Source organism: Apus apus, chromosome 1 (genome assembly GCF_020740795.1).
Source record: "Apus apus isolate bApuApu2 chromosome 1, bApuApu2.pri.cur, whole genome shotgun sequence".
Taxonomy (NCBI): domain Eukaryota; kingdom Metazoa; phylum Chordata; class Aves; order Apodiformes; family Apodidae; genus Apus; species Apus apus.
Window position 1 is genome coordinate 157,219,976 of NC_067282.1, and position 19,221 is coordinate 157,239,196.

At 37.4% G+C, this 19,221-nt stretch overlaps 1 protein-coding gene across 3 annotated transcripts in view; it reads right to left on the reverse strand.

Moving 5' to 3' along the window:
• APAF1 (apoptotic peptidase activating factor 1) overlaps window positions 1–19,060 on the reverse strand; it is a 37,637-nt gene extending 18,577 nt beyond the window's left edge. The window contains exons 1-15 of one of the 3 annotated variants that reach the window (XM_051612974.1): window positions 18,949–19,060; window positions 18,363–18,476; window positions 17,480–17,570; window positions 16,807–16,953; window positions 16,332–16,521; window positions 14,421–14,618; window positions 13,244–13,427; window positions 9,449–9,561; window positions 8,395–8,526; window positions 7,834–8,072; window positions 7,115–7,282; window positions 6,170–6,301; window positions 3,199–3,312; window positions 2,440–2,618; window positions 486–612 (exon numbers count right to left, since the gene is read on the reverse strand). In XM_051612974.1, coding sequence (XP_051468934.1) covers window positions 486–612; window positions 2,440–2,618; window positions 3,199–3,312; window positions 6,170–6,301; window positions 7,115–7,282; window positions 7,834–8,072; window positions 8,395–8,526; window positions 9,449–9,561; window positions 13,244–13,427; window positions 14,421–14,618; window positions 16,332–16,521; window positions 16,807–16,944 — 1,914 coding nt within the window. In that variant the 5' untranslated portion in view covers window positions 16,945–16,953; window positions 17,480–17,570; window positions 18,363–18,476; window positions 18,949–19,060. Of the gene's footprint in view, window positions 1–485; window positions 613–2,439; window positions 2,619–3,198; window positions 3,313–6,169; window positions 6,302–7,114; window positions 7,283–7,833; window positions 8,073–8,394; window positions 8,527–9,448; window positions 9,562–13,243; window positions 13,428–14,420; window positions 14,619–16,331; window positions 16,522–16,806; window positions 16,954–17,479; window positions 17,571–18,362; window positions 18,477–18,789; window positions 18,924–18,948 lie in introns of those variants that run through there. The other 2 variants (XM_051612981.1, XM_051612989.1) reach the window with 2 other exon arrangements.
• Between the last annotated feature and the right edge of the window lie 161 nt (window positions 19,061–19,221).

The following is a 19,221-nucleotide window of genomic DNA, read 5'->3' on the forward strand; positions in this document are numbered from 1 at the left end:
TTCTTCCCAGATGTATTTCTTTTCCATAAGACTATTTACTAATTAAGCACCAAAGTTGCATAATGTCCATCATCATCCCATGGAAATAGTAAGGCTATAATTAAAACATATTACTGTTTCTCAATTCTGTAGGTCTACTGTGACTGGAAAGAACATTTTTGCCAGCAAATATTAAATATGCTGAGGTGTATTACTTAGGCTGTGAGCTCTTCCATACCACTAAAAGACATCTCATATTTACATATGGCAGCAGTGAGGATATAAGCCCTGAAATCACACAGTTTAGCTTTCTAACTAGAAGATAATGCTTACTAATCTAAACATGCAACTTGATGTTTATGTAATACATCCTATTCAATTATTTGCCTCCAACATCTTCTAGTTCTCTCGTATCTCCACGTAATGGCAACCACGTACCGTACTGTTAACAAATGTTACCAAAATGGTACACAGCATTTCTTTTCACTCATGCACAGGTATCTTACCTGAAGTGTTTTATCAGCTCCACATGATGCTATTCTTTGTCTATCCTTAGAAAAGCAGGCATGATAAACTGCATCTCTATGTGGACGAACAACCAGACGGTAGAGGTTCTTCAACGATTTTTTATTTCTACAGGGTAAGACAGTTGATTCTAAATGAGTATGATTTCCTAGTGCCTTTTTATTATTCAACAGTCTCTATAAAAAGATAACACTTTTTCACACCTCTTGAGCAGCAACCTTTGCAACAAACAAACCAAGCCACTATACCTCACCTCTCAGCCTTTACGCTGAAGTAATAAGGGAAACACAAATTCGAGTAATCACTCAGAGTTTCCATTGCTCTCCAAAAGTTACAGCTTAGAGATCAAGAAAGATAGTGTGTGCATGATAAATTAAATATGCTACTTCATGGGCAAAGCAGTTGCACTGCAAGACACAGCCTTTCTAATGATATTTTTTTGGCACGTGCTATTTACAAATATAAATTTATTCCTGAAACTTCCTGTTCTCCTGAAGGTTCCTTTTCACGCCTACTCAAAAACATTTGTAAATTTGTTTACAATTATTTAGATTTTAGTAAACTTACTTAATTTTCACAGCAATTACTTGGTTCTTATTAGTACATATTTAAACAAAATCTATGACTATCACTGCATCTCAGTCAGAGAAAAGTTCAGAATCTAACACACCTTAGATGACTCTTGCCTCACTTTTAACAAAAATTTAGAATTAGCAGCAATCATATAATAATCCTGCTTAGCCAGATCTTAATACAAAAAGCTGTCACTGTAATAAGATTATTTTTGGTGATGAACAGATTGTTACAAGATTACTTCTTTTCTAGAATCAAAATGAATCAGTGTACATAGTTTTCATCGTTACCAGTTACAATCTTCAGGCTTAGCATTTAAATAATGGGTAAAAGATCTCTGACCAAGTAGCCGAGGAGCTTTAGAATAAAAGCAAATTTTCACTGCGAAATGCTCATCTAAGCCAACTTTTCTTCTTTTATGTTTTAATAAAGCTAAAATTGCTGGTCAAGAGAGCAGTGTATTTACCTACACATCCTTCAAACCATTTTTAGAACCTTGCCCTAGAATGGGAGACAAAACTATCAGTCTGTTCTGTTAATTTCAGTCATGTTCTTCAGCATAAGATTCCCACATCCAAGGTGGAAGCCCTGAACTACCTGGAAATTAACTCTTCTGAACTGTGCAACTTCCAAGTGTTTTTGCTAGAATTCTGTTAGTTACGTAAAATCAAATAGCCAAATATCCAGAAAAGACCTGAATTCAAGTATTGCTGAATTATTACTGTAGTTACCTGACACTGAGTCATTCTGTTTTGTGATCACCACATACAGCAGATATTAGAACAGAAAAAGCAGAGAAGAATCTAACAGAGATGGTTACATAGCCAGATGACTACTGGACTATGCTGGAAAAATGTTTAGATATGTATGCTTTTTTCATAAACAACTTTCAAAAATATGAAAAAAACCCCAAAAACTAAACAGGAGAAAATTCAAGATGGTAGAGGTTACAAAGCCTTTTCATATTTCCCAACTTGCTGCTTTCAAAGCCTTTGCAAGATACATGTACATTTTAGTAAAAAATACTTGCACTACAATTTTGTTTGTGTTTTTTTTTAACTATTTAGAGATGTTTCAAAGTATTTTACTTTCATCTTTGTACAGTTATTTAAAACGAAGAATCAAGGAGTACAGAAGTAAATAGATTCCTCTATTTATTTCTATGTAATTATCACTAATTTGTGGCCTTACATATTCAGAGTTCCCCTCCCTCCCACAGGTTCTTGAACATTATTTCACTTTTGCCCCAGAAAAAACACCACAGTTCTTAAAAATTAGACAAAAATTGTATTTAGTTGTACATTAAATTATTTTCTTGGCTCAGGGGATGAGAGTATCAGCAGATGTACTGCAGCTACTTACATCCATTCCAAATAAAATGCTCCTGTTTCCCTTTGAGCATGTAGCTTGGCTTGCTGATACACCTCTGATGTCTCTGGCTGGCAAAGACCCAGCTGTATGATGTCAGGAAATGGTTGCCGTCCAAGAAGGTGCCCATTTAACGACAGAAACTCCTGGAAGTTCTCACGTACTGTGCTGCCCTATGTACAGAGCAGATAACATTTTATAACATAGAAAGTGCATTTACTTCCTTATTTTTTTTAATTTCTATACAGCTCTCTTACAAAATATTCTTACAGAAGCACTTAGTTCTATTTTTAGTTCTATTTTTCTATTTAGTTCTATTAGCAAGTACATAGGATAAGACCGAAATACTTAATTTCCTATTCAGGAAAGCATGTTATCCTTATTTTTCAAACAAAGGATACTGGCAACAGTGATTTACTCAATTATCAGTCCATATAAAATATCAGAAAGACTATTCTATGTGGCCAACAAAATTCTGCTCCTTCTAAAAAGCAGAGAGCCATATGTACCCAGCATTAGTTATTGTTGTTCACCTTAGTTCTTGAGTTCCATGTTCAATTACTTGGGCACACACTGAAGTTATAACTAAAACTAAACCTGAAAACTAAGTCTTCTCCAAGTTAAACTTAGCTAAAAAAACATTAAAAAGTTCTTTCTATTTATCTCCCATATATGCATACATCAAACAGAATGTAATTAAACATGGAAAAATATATTTGGAACAGACTGATCATTTACCTTTTAGTATCATACCTTTTGATCCAGGATTGAACTGTATTCTACATATTCATGAATCAGATGAGCAGGCCCTACCAATTCTGTTTTAGCTTTAATCCAATCTAGAGAAAACATAAGATCATGGAGCTCCTAGAAATAGGAATAGAAATTTAAGTTCAGACCATGAGGTCCACAACAAATCTACTAAAGGAAAAAAAGAAAAGCACAGGAAATGCATTAGGCATTTAATATGCTTCAGTACAATTGTCTCCAGTTAAAAAGTTTGGCAGTTTCCTGTTTCCTGCATCTTACTCGATCAGGTATGAAAATTCTGTGCATAGAAAGCTAAGCTGGTTATTTCAATGCTCTTTGATACAGGTAGTCAAAGAAGGGATGGGGGTACAAAGCAAATCTTGACTTTTGTAGCATACAAGACCTGGTTTAAAATGTAACTCTGAAAATACTTCTATTCTAGTCTGACAAAGATCATTCTGCTAATAGTGATCAGTTCTTCTTTCCAACAGGTGCTGAATTTGAATGAAAGCAAAACATGATATAGTTGTATTTAACTTAAAAATGAGAAAGTTACTTAAAAGGCAATCAGAAACTGCAAACAGGATTATTAGAATAGAATAGACTATGCTAGCTGGAAGGGACTTAAAATTAACATCTACTCCAATTGCCTGACCACTTCAGAGCTCACTAAAAGCTAAAGCATGTTGTTAAGGGCATTGTCCAAACGCCTCTTAAACACTGTCAGGTTTACGGCATCAACTATCTATCTGGGAAGTCTGTTCCACTGTTTCACCACCCTTTTGATAAAGAACTGCTTCTAATGTCCAGTCTAAACTTTCCACAGCACAGCTTTGCACAATTCCAACACATCCTATCCCTCAAAACAGTAAACACCAGCTCCCAGCCTGGCATCATCAGCAAACTTGCTAATGGTGCATTCAACTCCTGCATCCACATAATTGATAAATGCATTGAAAAGAACTGGCCCTAGAATTGAACCCTGAGGAACACTGCTGGTGACCGGTCACCAGCCAGATGTAGCCCCATTTACTACAGCCCTTTGAGCTCTGTCCTTCGGCCAGTTCTTCACCCAGCACACCAAGAACCCACTCATTCCACAGTTGGACAACTTGTCAAGAAGGATGCTGTGAGAGAAAGTACCAAAAGCCTTAGTAAAATCCAGAAAAACTAAATCCACCACCTTCCCTTCATCCACCAGGTGGGTGATCTTATCAGGTCAGGACTTTAGTTTTTTGAACCCATATTCACTGTGCCTGATGACTGCATTGTTCTCTGAATGCCTTCAATAATACCCAGTATGATCTTTGTAATTTTTTGGGGACCTGAGTTTAGACTAACAGGTCTGCAGTTCCCTGGATCTTCCCTCTTGCCCTTCTTGAAAGTGGAATAACGCTGGCTAGCTTCCAGTCGGTGGGACTGACTCCCCAGACTCCCAAGACCTTTGGAAGATTATCATGTAGGGCCCTTGCCACAACATCCACTAGTTCCTTCAGTACTCTGGGATAAATCCCATCAGGGCCCATGGACGTGTGAACACTCAGCAGACACAGCTGGTTCCCTACCATTTCAGTGTCCACAAACGGAAAGTCACTGTTCCCACACTCATAGTTCTGACTCTGGGGACCAGGCAGAGCCCAAGGTCTCTCAGGGTGATTAAAGACTGAGGCAAAAAAAGCACTGAATGCCTCCAGCTTTTCTTCATCCCTGTTAGTCAGGTGGCCAACTTCAACAAGTATCAGTCCAATGTTTTCTTTAGACCTCCTCTTGCTATTAATGTACTTTAAAAAGCCCTTGTTGTTAAAAAAAATAATACTTATTGGGATCAGAAAAAACTGCTTAGAGACAACACTACAAAGGTTCAAAGTATATTACAATTTAAAAATCAGTAAATAATGCAAGGATTAAAATACTATCACGGTTAAACAGAAAAATAATACCTCACATCTTTATTAGCCTTCCAACAAATAGAAAGCATACCTAAAAATGAGAAATAAGTAGAAAAGAGTGCAAACTCTGGGAGGCATACAGCCATCATGAGATAGGCTAAAGAACTCCAGGAATGTAATTCTACAAAATGTAGAGAGGCTAATAATAAAAACATTTTTCTAATACATTGAAATTAAAGACACCAAGATAATGAAATAAGTATGATCCAAAAAACCCTACATTTTTAACCCATATTGATTATGAAGGTTCCTATATGATACAAGTACACAAAGGGTATTTCATACGATGAGTTGGATGAACCATGGCAAAATAGGTTCAGCTGAAAAGGTTTGAGTATGTGAAATAAAGCAATTAGCAACTAGGACCAAATGTTATTCAATATAAGAATTCTAAAGACATTGAAGTGAAACTACTGGAATATTAATCTTCCAGCATGATTTGCATCTTATACCAGCTCAGTACCTAAAGAACAGTTGGTAGCAAAAATTATAGCAATTTCTTAAAGGCACCAAGGCAATTCAGGGAAAAAGACTGGTCCATTTAACTCTTGCTGGATGTTTTGAGGACACTGAAATCTGGTCATACAGAGAAGGAACTTTTGCACCCACATCAGTGTAACATATCAGGGAAAAAACTAACAAGACTTTTGTAGAAAAAAAAAAAAACAATCAAATTCCCTAAAGAAATCAATTTACTATGTAATAACGCAAGGATGGGTTTTTTCAAAAAGGTTTAGAGAAGATTTCTTATCAAAGCTTCTTCTAAAGAAAACCACAAGCTATTATGATACAAAATAAGAAATTTTCACAAAAATGGTTGAAAAGACAAGACACAGGGTAGAAATAGATTAGGTTTTGCAACAGACAGTGATTATCAGTGGAGCCCCTACAGGACTGTGTTGAGTGTTCACCTATCTGTACAAAAGCCTGAGAAAAGACAGGCTCAAGTTGAAAAAAGTTGGGGGGCAAAGGCAGGGGTAAGGCTGGGTCAAGATGGGAAACAGAGAACACCAGGGAGAACTCACCTTCTGCATGTTGGCACCAGCCATGTGGTAGGCTAGAAAGTTATACCAGTACATGCAATCCTCTTGAGATGGAACAGGTGTATTAAGTTTGTAATATTTCTTGTACTGATTTACTATGTTTTTATGTAGCTCCTGCAATGGGAGTCAAAACACACTTTCAGTTAATACTATATGAAGGTATGGATTGGTTTCAGTATTGAGGAATTATACTTAATATTATACAGTATATAGGACTGAGGAATAACAATATTATTTCTCAATCATAATACAACAAAAGAAAGACTTTCCTTCCAAAACTGTACACTTAACCTAATTTATTGCTTAAGGCTGCTTCAGAAACACTCTGTGGATATTAAAAGACAAAAAAGCAAGTTGTTAACTTTCCTTCTTAGATTGAGAACAGCTACCAACTCACTCTTCACATTAAATATGGATAGCCAACAAAAAAGGACCTTTACATATGCAAATCTAAAAAGCAAGTCTAAAAGCTTTCCTGTTCTTCCTATCTATTCTTTCTGCCCTGTCCTTCAAAATTGATTAATTTACTGGGCCCAACATACATGTCCTCTCCCTGCAAGTACCACCTTCTCTGTAATACCTCTTCTCTGTACTAAACTTCCTATTCTGGTTGGTGCCTAGGGTCTCGATGCCTGTGGAATCACCAGTGGAACATGCCATCTACTGCTGGAAATGTCTTTGACAGAGAAATAGTGGATATTGAATCTTCCCTCAGTTTAGTTTCTTAGCTTCAAACGGAATCATCATTATATTATTCCACAGTTTCAAGTTAAAAAATGTTTTTAATTAGCCAGCATTAAGTTTAACTGAATGGTGGACCTATTCTATGAAGCCACTCTGGATACCATTTAACAAAGGAACATTTTCTGAAGAATGCCCAGCTCTGGAGAGCAAAGTTAGAAGTAAATAAGTAAGTCAATACCCTACCTGAAGCTGGTTGCGATTCTTCTCCGTAAGAAAGTCAAGTTGAAGATCATGTAAATAATACTGGAATGAATTCCCATTACGATCACAGAACAACAGTGATTTGTTAACAAATTCCTGTAGTATGTCTTCAACTTCTTCAGTTTCCATATCCCAAAGAATACAGAGAACCTAAAAAAGCACATTAAGACAAAAAAGAATCAGAACTAAGGGGTAATATGACTTGTACGAATATCATAAAAAGCTACTATTTAACTGACAAAAAAACCACATGCTAACAAATGTAGACGTATTATGAATTGTAATAAATTCAGTAAGTTAGCAATTCTTCTGTAGCAAACTACAGGACAGATAATACAAGTTAGCCCATCTTTTGTCTATTTGTCCTGATTATAGTCACCGTACTTTTTTCTTAAGGGGGAGAAATTTCACATAACAGTTTTTGAGCCTTCGGAGAGTTCAACTGCAATCTAATTAAAGAGCCATATATAGAATGCACATTAAACTAACATTAATGCATTTATTCAGTTACCATTTTTTTAGTTTCACTATTGACAACAAAGTCATGACACAGTAAAAGACCTGCCTTATGCAATCTAGCAATTACTATTAAGTTACATACAGCACAAGTTACACAGAGCAATTATACATTTTATGAATTTTTTAAAGTTCTCGTTTGTATCTCACTAAAAACAATGGGATTTCTGCACTGCTGGTGTTACCTTAGTAGGTACTCTGACATCTTTTGGGAGGATAGAGAGGTCTTTATAGTAGTCTTTGTAATTGTCATTCAGTTGCTCAACACTTATGGACATTGCTTCATCAAGAGCTTCATAATCATATGAAGAAGATTTTCTTATTCTTTTAAATTGCTTATTCTGCAGCTGTTTGAGATAGTATTCCCAACGATTAGGGAAGTCTCGTAATAATGCCCCTATCAAGGATATCACAAGCGGAGAACCTGAAGGAAAAGACTAAATTAATCTTTGAGGTTTTCAAGGAACACAATCCAATAGTTTAGTTGTGTGGTTGAATAAAGTAAGTGTAATAGCAGGGTAGAGGGAAGATACACCGAAGAAAGAGACTTGAAAATCAACATAAGACACCTCTGTTTTGTTAAAAAAAAAAAAAAAAAAAAAAAAAAAGCATTTAACAAACACTTATGTTTTACTACAGGCATACAGTATTAAAGAATGTTCCCTCTTCTAGCTGTAAGTATAAAAACCTAGAAAAAAAAGAATACATTCAGTGGTAGATGTTACATTAAAGAGCCACAAGTATACCTTTGCATTCCCGTACAAGGCAGTTAGCTTGTTCTGGCAGTTCTGATATTTTCATATTCACGAATAGGGATAAAATCTCTAGTCCTTTATCATGTGCTAGACCACTTTCCACATGAACCTCATATTTTTTGCCTACACATAGAAACATAGAAGAAAATGCAAAAGAATATTAGAAACATATAGAAATAGTGTTTTCTAAGCAAAATCTTGAGCAAAGGACCTGGCTCATGATTTTTTGCATAGTATTTTATATGGTTAGTATAGAGGAGTATAAATTCTACTTATCAGGATCAAGTTTGCATTAGAAAGATAAAAAATGTATACTACTATAATTACAAATGCATTATGGGCATGTGGTAGCAGTGACCACTTACTAGCTTAAAGATTGCCAGTCTAACTGCAACAGAGTCACAGAGGTTAAATTACCCTGTTGGGAATCGTTACACTCTTCAATGTAGACACGTAACTTTCAGGTAACATGTAAAATTTATTTCAGAGTCATAGAATGGTTAAGTTTGGAAAGGACCTTAAAGATCATAAGGTTCCAGACTCCTTGCTCTGAGAAGGGAAACTTCTCACCAGACCAGGTTGCACAAAGCCTCATCCAACTTGGCCTTAAACACCTCTAGGGAGGGACATCAACAACCTCCCTGGGTAACCTATTCCAGTACCTTACTACCCTCACAGTGAAGAATTTACTCCTGATGTCTAATCTAAATCTACCCTCTTTCAGTTTAAAACCATTATGCGTTGTCCTATCATTGCCCTCTCTGGTGCAAAGCCCCTCCCCAGCTTTCCTGTAGCCCCTTCAGGAACTGGAAGGCAGCTATAAGGTCTCCTCAGAGCCTTCTCTTCTCCAGGCTCAACAGGCCCAACTGTCTCAGCCTTTGCTTCACAAAGAGCATAAAGTCTTACAGAGCAGAATTCTGCAACTTTGCTGCTTATACACAAGTTGACGGACACATACTCTATCAGATTCCTTTAAAAGTTCACAAGAACAAATTGCACAAACACACACACAACTTGCTGTGTAAGAGACGAAACTGCTCCTTACCAGCCACAGCATCTGTTACGCTCCTGTCCCTGCTGGTGATAAGAACCTGACATTGATTATCAAATGCTTTTAATACCCAGGAATCCCAAACGTCATCTAATATCAAAAGAGACCTAGTGCAAGAAGAAACATAGCATATTTCAGATCAACCATTAGTGCTAAAACACAGTACTGCATTTTAATAATGAAATAATATTTTCAGAATTTATAATGCATCACAGCATAATTTTTATATTAATATGTAAAATATCTTAAGAGGACACTAAACACTGTGCAACAAAGCTGAATGCATGTATCTATATTTTTAAAATTTAAGCGTAAACAACAAATTTTCAATAAATACTTCCAATAGCAGATGCTAGGAAAAACAAGTATTTAATCTGTTTTTCATGTCATCAAATATCATAAATGAAGAAAAAAGTTGTATAGGACTAGATAACAACCCTGCTTAACACAGGCTACTGATAAGCTTTGTGAGAGAAACCATTTCAGTATCCTTTTGACTCAAGAGATTTCAGTGTTGTTCTTGTATCTTCAGAAAGCTACATGAAACTAATCCTCTTGTGAAGGAATTGTCTTGGATGCTGAGGGGTTTTTTTACATAAACAACATTTTATATCAACTACATATTTCAAACCTATGGCTAGTCACATCTGTAGGTTGCTACATGGAATCTCACCAGAACAATGTACAGGCTACACCTGCCTATGTCTGACAATGAAGTTACTGAAAACTTTTTAAAAGGTGGGTTTCAAAGGAGCAAGAAGTCAAAAACACTGGCTGGCAAATAAATTTATGAAAATAAATACTAATTATTTGCATTCTAGGTGTTTTGTAGAAGAAGCAAAATTATTGAAACCCAACCCTGCAAATTGTTTAAATGTATTGTCTTTTTTTTTTTTTTTTTTTAAAGGGATGGAATTTTCGGTTACACTAGTCTTTGGTTAAATTGTTCAATTTCCCGAGGCATGCCAAGACCTATTTTTCTTCAGTTATATGACCTTTATGCCTTCAGTGCTTATAAATAAGGATTTTATCCATCAGAAACAAGTGCACATATATTATACCACATTTTCAAAGTTGCATGCAAGTCTTGGATAACCATATCTCAGATTTATACAATTCCTTTATTAACCCACTTTTGATAATAAAGAGGGTTTACAATAATACTAGCCATTAATTATTACTTTTGCGGTACTTTCACATCTGAAAATACAGTGGGCAGCAAGAATTACAACCTGAATTTATGTTTTTAATTAATCTAAGAACTTCAAAGTTCTTCTGGTACCCAGTCTTTTGGTACTAGTGATATTCTCCTCCAACCACATCAACAAATCTCAGTTCCTAATTAGGACTATTAAAAATCCCAAAACCTAACCAAAACACTGTGTTAAAAATCATATGAGATTTAATTCTGAAATTTATTACTTTAAAGAATAACAGTTTTGGTTTCTTCATTCCTAACGCAACAAAATACATAATGCTACTTTAATCAGCAAGTTTTAATTTGACTAATACTTTAATCTCAAGATGTGTACTGGATTCACAATTTGAACTCTTTGACTAATACTTTATTCCTAAGAAATATACTGGGTTGATTATTTGAATCAAAAAATAGCTGAAATGCCTTTTTGTCACCAAGGAGAACCACAGTGCAGAGCAAGCTCCACAAACCGCAGAACTAGTGAAGCTCGGTTTCCAGTGCACTTGCGCTGTAGAAGCTCCAATTCCCAGCACATTCTCCTCTTGTCCCCACATGCCCACTATGACTTCCCAGATAAATCATCATCAGCAAGACCTTCAGTTGGTTCCTTCAACACTCATACACCTAACTGGGCAGGATGCAGCACAGACTGTAGCCTGTTCCCAGCTCATGTATCCAAGCTGGCCAGTTAGCAAGACGACAAAATGAGTTTCCCTTCAATTCGTCCTCTGTGCCACTGAAGGCATCTTCTTATCCAGCTGTCGATTTTTCATAAACTTATAGGATTTTCCATGATACCAAGTTCCTACCTTTAGAGTCAATTTTGGCAATATGATCAAAGATTTTAGAACAGAGAAGGTGAAGGGAAAGGGTAACCAGGACTATGACGAACAGTGTGATCAGACTAACATGGTTTTGAAATGGCAAAAAGCAGTGAGACTAGTGAAGTTTTATCATCAATTCTTGCATCTTTTCCTTGAGATGCAGTCATTCTCAGAAATACTCCTATCTTGATACAGATTCATGAACATTGTCAGGTCAACATCATCTTATATGAGATGTCTAGCAGTCTATAAGGACACTGCCACTGCTGGAATTGAAATACTCTCAAATAAAAACAAGTATCTAATTGTTTCCAAAGCTGGCACCTTCTCTTTTCCCTTTAGTTTCCTCAGCAATACAGGTGCTCTTTTGACGAAACACAATATGTACCTCTCAAAGGAGTCACTTTGTGCACTGTAAGGAACACAGCACAGTGCAGTATATCATCCATGGTAGGCTGCCTTGTTATTTGGCTATACAGTACCTGCCAACTCCAGGAACTCTTCATGGTTCCATGGGATATATCTCAAGAGAAAATAGCACACAGTTCTCCCTTCTACTCAGAAGAGACTGCAATGTTGTGCAGGAATTAAAATAACAAGAATTGTGTAAATGGACACACCACTTTAAATATTTCAGGGAAACCTGCACTTTTCAGTTGAAAGTGTCTTATTTGCACTTTTCATATAAAACTTTCACCAAAAAATGAAATTTTTTGTGACAGACCTGGCAGTTTTTCAAATCTTCTCCTCATAAGAAAGTTTTTTTTATTTTTTCTATACAAAAATGCCAGTATTCTTCTACTCTATGTCATCTATAAAGATCACAAGATTGGAGTACTATTCCTGAGATACCTCACTCAGATGCAAACTTGTTGCCTTTAGTACAGATTTTCACAGAGGGTAATGAAATCCTCAACAAATAACAAGAACTATTGCTCAAAGATGAAAAAAAAAAAACAACAAACCCTGTGCAGTTAACTGAGATGCCATTTGATTAAATCAAGTCACTTTTCCTGAAATTTGAAAGCAACTGTTTTTTTGGCAATAACTGATCATTTAATGAAAACCTGCTTTCACTGTGGTAACTCTAGACCAAATGCCTTAAACAGACATCAGCTGTTCTGGGAAAGAAAAATGTTCTGCAGTGATGCACAGCCTTTTACTGCCACATGATCCCCACACATCAGTGAAGCATTCCACATGCACAGTAAGAACACTGAAAGTTAGAGCAATTCTTATTTCCACCTGTCATTCCCTTCATTAGTCAATGATTAATCATTTTTCAAGTGAATGTGACACCTGCACAGCTGGTTAAAATAGATTTTTACCAGAAGCCTTATGAGCCTAATAAATACATTCCTATCTAGGACAAGTCTACAATGTGTCCCTTAAGTTACTCCACTAAAAAAGAGTCTAAATAGGGACAGGATTCTATTATGTATATTATACATCTGATTCTACCACCCATCTACCCTTTAACTTTTATACACTTATCTGAACTTACTTATTCTTTTTATCATACAAAAGTCAGTGATTTAGAATGTTTTAGCAGCAATCCTTGCACAAGAAGTGAAATTCTGTAAGAATTTTCAGCTTCACCTTGAATAAAACTTCCTAATTATCCACAGCAAAGCAGAAAAAGGAGAAGCAAGAAGCAGAACAGTAAGAAAATTGGTTTAAAAAAAATACACACCACAAAGACATGTAATCACAACACAGATCCCTTAGCCAATTAGACCAAAGAGTGTTTCTTTTTACTGACATCACCTGGGATACTTGCGTAGCATCAGCAAACGAAGACGATCTTTAGCCTCCTCGATGTTAAGTGGAGGCCTTTGTGAAAGGGTAGAGTCATGCTCTAATCTGCTACAGAGATTTTGGAGTTTTATTAGGAGTCCTGCTTTGTCCTGTTTTCCAACTGAGATCCAGTGAACTCCTCCTGGAAAGTAATCTAACAAGAAAAGCAGTATCAGTCATGCTGTACATTTAAAATTAGAAGTATTCAATAACTCAACTTCAATTAAAATATAAAACGGTAAAGTCTACTGCAAGCCAACCTTCCAACTCTACCATTAACACAGAAGGGTGGTTCTACAAGACTACTACTTCTTATTTTTAAAGGAAAAGGCTCTGTAGGGCAAGTTTCTACAGAAAAATCCTGCTGATGCTGTTGTCCCTCCTCTTGACATGCCTTCCTGCTTGTCCCTTGGCAACTCCTTTTGCATCCATCTTCCTGCTAGTTTGATTTAGCATTTATGTTTTTCACCCTGTATTGCTGCAGTAGTTCAGATCTAGATGGGATGTGAAATTATCCCAAAACAGGGAACAAGAAGGCATCTAGAAGAGTTGGGTGCAGCAGAGGATGCTGTAGTCTCTATCCCTACATGTTTTCTAATGCCCAAGTCCCATTTTCTCCTCCAAGTGTCCTATGCAAGGCAAAACAATATAATCATTAAATGGTTTCATTTATGATCTGCTTTAAGCTGAAGTGTAATCACTCCACAAATGCCTGCCATTATTAACATGTATGCAAAAGTCAGAGAAATATTTTTTTTAAACTCATATAGCAAGGGGGAGAATCTGAGGACTTAAAAAGCAACGCCCAAATGGAATATAAATTAAATAGTACTATTTTGCACTAAGGGAAATAACAATTGCAACTTAATTAAGGATGTACCTACTATCATAAACCAAAGCAGATTCCAAGGTGAAAACCTATTCAGAATATGTTCCCATAATTAGTAAAATATTTAGTGGTCCAAGAGCACTAAATGGTTATGAAAGCTGTAAGCTGCAAGCAAATATTTCAAAAGCACCTAAGGAACTGAGAAACCCAAATCCTACATTATTTTCAAGACAACTTGAGATATTTTGTCATATATGTCCATTATGTGTATACCTGTAGTAATTTTTATTAAAATATAGATGTTTTTTCTAAAAGTACCTTCCAGAAGTTGATGATCTCTTAGAGCTTCTGCCGTTAGAACAGTCTTCCCACAACCTGCCATTCCATAAACTGTGACCCAGGCTGGTTCACTTCCCAAGCAGCATAGTTTCTTTTTAATAGCATCTACCAGTTTTGGCCGAGTGACAAACACAACTGGTCTCTGTGGTACACCTCCTTCGCAGAGAATCATCTTAACTGAAGTTAAAAAAACAGATACATGAAAATAAAAAGTAATTTCTAAATTCGATGCTTCTTCAAAACAAATAACTCCCCACTCCCCCCCAGATAACTAGTAAGTTCCCTCTCCCAATTCACGTTCTACACAAATGCTCTAAAAACTACTGGACTCACAAAAGCAAATACTGAAAAAATACTGCTTTGTAGAAATAAGTCACTTAATAGGCAAACTAGCCTCCCATCTGCAATAGTGTCCCAGTAAATACATTTTATGCAAGCTAGTTACATTACTAGCTAAAAGTAAAAAGACAGCTAACAGCTCCAATAGAAACTGTAGCAAACAAGCATAGGTGGCTCAACATTACTACACTCAACTGTCAAGTCACTTTCTCAACCAGAAATTACCACCTCATGGATGCAGCAAAGAAAGCACACTCTGTAAGGCTTTTATTTTGCTGTTATCAGTACAGCATTGTGGCCCAAACAAAATTTCCTTTGATTTCAACTAAGATAGCACAACTTGCAAGAGAGCAGGTAAAGCACAGCAGGAAAGGAAATGTGGACTTCACCTGTCTGCTGCTGGCCACAAAGTAGCCATACAACTCTCATGTAAAGACCAGCTGAGAAAGTTGGGGCTGTTCAACCAGGAGAAGAGAAGCCTCCAGGGAGACTTTACAGCAGCCTTCCAGTACCTGAAGGGGCTACAGAAAACCGGGGGGGGGGGACTTGTTGTAAGGGCACGTAGCGATAGGGCAAGGGGGAATGGCTTTATACTGGAAGAGGGTAGATTTAGGTTGGACATTAAAAGGAAATTCTTTAGTGTGAGGGCTGGTGAGACACTGGAACAGGTTACCCAGAGAAGCTGAGGATGCCCCATCCCTGGAAGTGTTCCAAGGCCAGGATGGGGCTTTGAGCAACCTGTTCTAGTGGGAGGTGTCCCTCCTCATGCAAGGGGGCTTCAAACTATGTGATCATTAAAGTCCCTTCCGACTCAAACCATTCTGTGATTCTGTGATAAGCAGTGCCATATTCCACTGATTAGCTTTGGGAAATCTACGTCAGGTAATAAAAATTCCATGTACTTATGACACTTCATAAAATGAGAGAGTGACAGTAACCACAGCATCTAGTCATCCGAAGTTAAAAGGTTCTCCACTTTAGAGTATTAATTAAGAGTATCAAGCAAAGATGATACTGATGCCAACATAGGTAGAAGTTAGGAAATTACATAGGGTAACTAAAAGATACAGTGGAGAGAATTAAGCAACCTAATAACTGGATCAACTATTGGAATGCAGGATGAGAGATTACAGATTACTCTTCAAGAGGAATGTCAGAATTTTGGAGGCTACAATTTTTTAAGTTAGATTCAACTTCTTTAATATACTATTTGAATAAGGGTCTTTCACTCATGCACAACAAAAATGTTACAATTTAGAGAAAAGTGCGAGAGCTTCAGGTTTCCCATACTTTATAATAAACATTACTAAATATGATTTTTCAAGATGACCTATGAAAGTCATAACTGTTCTAACTCTCCTGCCATATTTAATACAGAAATACTGACTACCACACTTTGAAAACAAGTGAATGCACCATCTACTCCTTTTTTATAAGAACAGGTATTATAAATATAATAAATACAATATATAATAACATAATACATAACATAATAACAAAAAACATAACTTGTCTTGACTTTCAAACAGGGATTGCTGTAGTTACACTGACCGTATGAAGTCATTCCATCCACTGAACTCTTTCCATTCCCAGAGGAGACAGCAGGGATGCCATCCTGAAGAAGAGCCGCTAGTTCTCTGTACCCTTCATGAAGTAGTGCATTATAAAAGGATCTGTATGAATTATTATCTTTTGTAAGAATAATATTTATTAGCATAGCTGCTCGCTCCTCCCGGGTGTTCTAGGAAAAAACATTAGAAGAGATGTTATACAAAAGTAAAACCTCAGAAATTATCTAGTCTATCACTCTGTCAATTATAGATTGCTTATAGTCACAGGAGTAACCTTCCACTTGACCAAACCCTTAATTCAATCTTTCGAAATGCAATATAAACTGCATTCTAGGCATACATTTTAGAATTTGCTGAATCCAGGAATGAGACAGACAGAAATCAGTATTTTTAAAAAGCATGATATAACTTGTGAGTAGACTAGAAAGATAAATAATACTGAGAGACAATTCTACCTGTTGTTTCACTCTCTCCTCCTCCTGCAATGTTAGCACTTCGTCAGAAATCATTCGATCCATAATGTAAGAGGTCTTGATGTCTTTTTCCAAGGCTTGTCGGTTCATAAGTAAATAATTTCTACTCTTGACATCCATATTTCTTCACTGTGAAAAAGAGGAGGGGGAGAGAGTCAAGTCAGAACGAGAACATAACTTTCAAGGGAAAAAAGCTTTAATATAGCTGCATTAATGGAAGATACAGTGAATCTTGGGCAAGCTCATACTACAAACTACAATAATACAAACAGAATGCTAAAAAATTTAGTTGTTTTTACTTTCTATCTTGATAGAGACTTTCATACTACTGTTATTTGAATTTAATTATACTGTGTATGACTCAGTAGTCTAGCTTGGCTAGACATTAGAGTCACATCAAGAAAACACTGGAGAAATCTAATATAATTCCATTTCAACAGAGTAAAACAAGGTACATTAATTAACTTGTAATAGTTTACAAGCTCCTGTGCATATTAATAGTACTTCTGAAATATGAGATGGCATATGCTATTATATTTAATAAAACCATCATGTTTATATTAATAATAAACATTATTACAATTCATCTGACTACAGTATTTCTCTGATTACTTCACTTGGAGGCATACAAAGTAGGTATAAAAATAATTCCAACCTTTAACAGTTAGCCAGACTCACAGTAAAACTTTTGTGCTCACTACATGAATGGAAGTGTTCATTAAAAAAGCAGATATGTACTGCTAATTCTGAAAAAAAAAAAAAGGAAAAATATCTGAGTCCTTTTCCACTTTTCTATGAATTCATGTTTATGAATACTTGAAAGAGTGAAGAATCACAGTCTGTGCAAGCTTCTTATATACTAGGAACTTGCTAAATGTCTCTGAAAAGGTCTTCTCCACACCCACTACACCCCTCCATTTGTTTAAGTCCTTATATCATGAGATTGGGACAACAGGATGAGAAAGAGGTCTGGTTTTGTGGTTGACAGCACTGGACAGAACTACAACAGAAAACAAACTTCCTGTGTACCAAATTCCATGAGATAAACTCAACCTTGTCTTCCATACAAGTACCCTTGATCTTGACACACACTGAAAGATGAAGCATCCAACACTGACAATGACTGAGCTATACTGTCCTTTGTCAACACTCAATCATAGAATCACAGAATGGTTTGAGTTGGAAGGGACCTTAATGATCATCTAGTTCCAACCCCCTTGGATGAGGAGCAACACTTCCCACTAGAACAGGGTGCTCAAAGCCCCGTCCTGGCCTTGGAACACTTCCAGGGATGGGGCATCCTCAGCTTCCCTGGGTAACCTGTTCCAGTGTCTCACCACCTTCACACTAAAGAACTTCCTCCTAATGTCTAACCTGAATCCACCCTCTTCCAGTATAAAGCCATTCCCCCTTGCCCTATCACTACATGCCCTTACAAGAAGTCCCTCCCCAGCTTTCCTGTAGGCCTCTTCAGGTACTGCAAGGCTGCTATAAGGTCTCCTTGGAGGCTTCTCTTCTCCTGGTTGAACAGCCCCAACTTTCTCAGCCTGACTTCACAGGAAAAGTGCTCCAGCCCTCTGATGATCCTCGTGGCCCTCCTCTGGACTTGCTCTAAGACCTCCAACTATGAACTTGCATTCTTCCTCCATGTACTAAAAAAAAAATAATTAAAAAAAAAGCCTTAAGACGACAGAAGACGAGAGCCATTGTCTACCATGTAAAGGCTTCCCAGTACTGATCAGCTGCCTGAGAGTCTTAAATGCTCAAAATGATCTCTCTGATCACAGTACTGCCCAACAACCACAGGCTCCGTATCAGGAACTGCAAGCTCCTCCACAGAGCAGGCAGGCGGCTGCCTGTCGAAGTGTTCACCTTTTCCTTCGCTCCCTCCTTCAGGATCCGGGTACTGACATAATTTCCTATTTTCACTGAAAATTACGTGGTTAGAAAAGTCTTCCACCCTACCTTTACCCCACCGCACGGCTTAGGAAGGCGATGTGAAAGCTCCCCAGTCGAAAAACATCCAGTTTTAAAGAAATAAATACTAATCAATCCAAACGTGAAGCACGTACAGGAAGAAAGCACCTCACAGACAAGGTATAAACTCACAAAACAAAGGGTTACCTCACTCACAGACACGCCTCACCAGAGCCGCCGCGACCAGCCGCAGGGAGAACGAAACAGCGGAGCACTTCCTTCTTCCGGCGCCCGGGGCGGTGAGAACCGCCGGCGCGGCCCGACCCGCTCCCCTGCCCGGCGACAGCGCAGTCCCCGCCCGCCAGTCCCCGCCCGCCGGCCCCCGCGGGACAAAGCCCGCGCTCCCGCGCCGGCGCAGCGCTGCGGAGCCGCGGCCGAGCCCCCCGCCCGCCCGCCTGACGTGGCGCAGCGCAGCGCAGG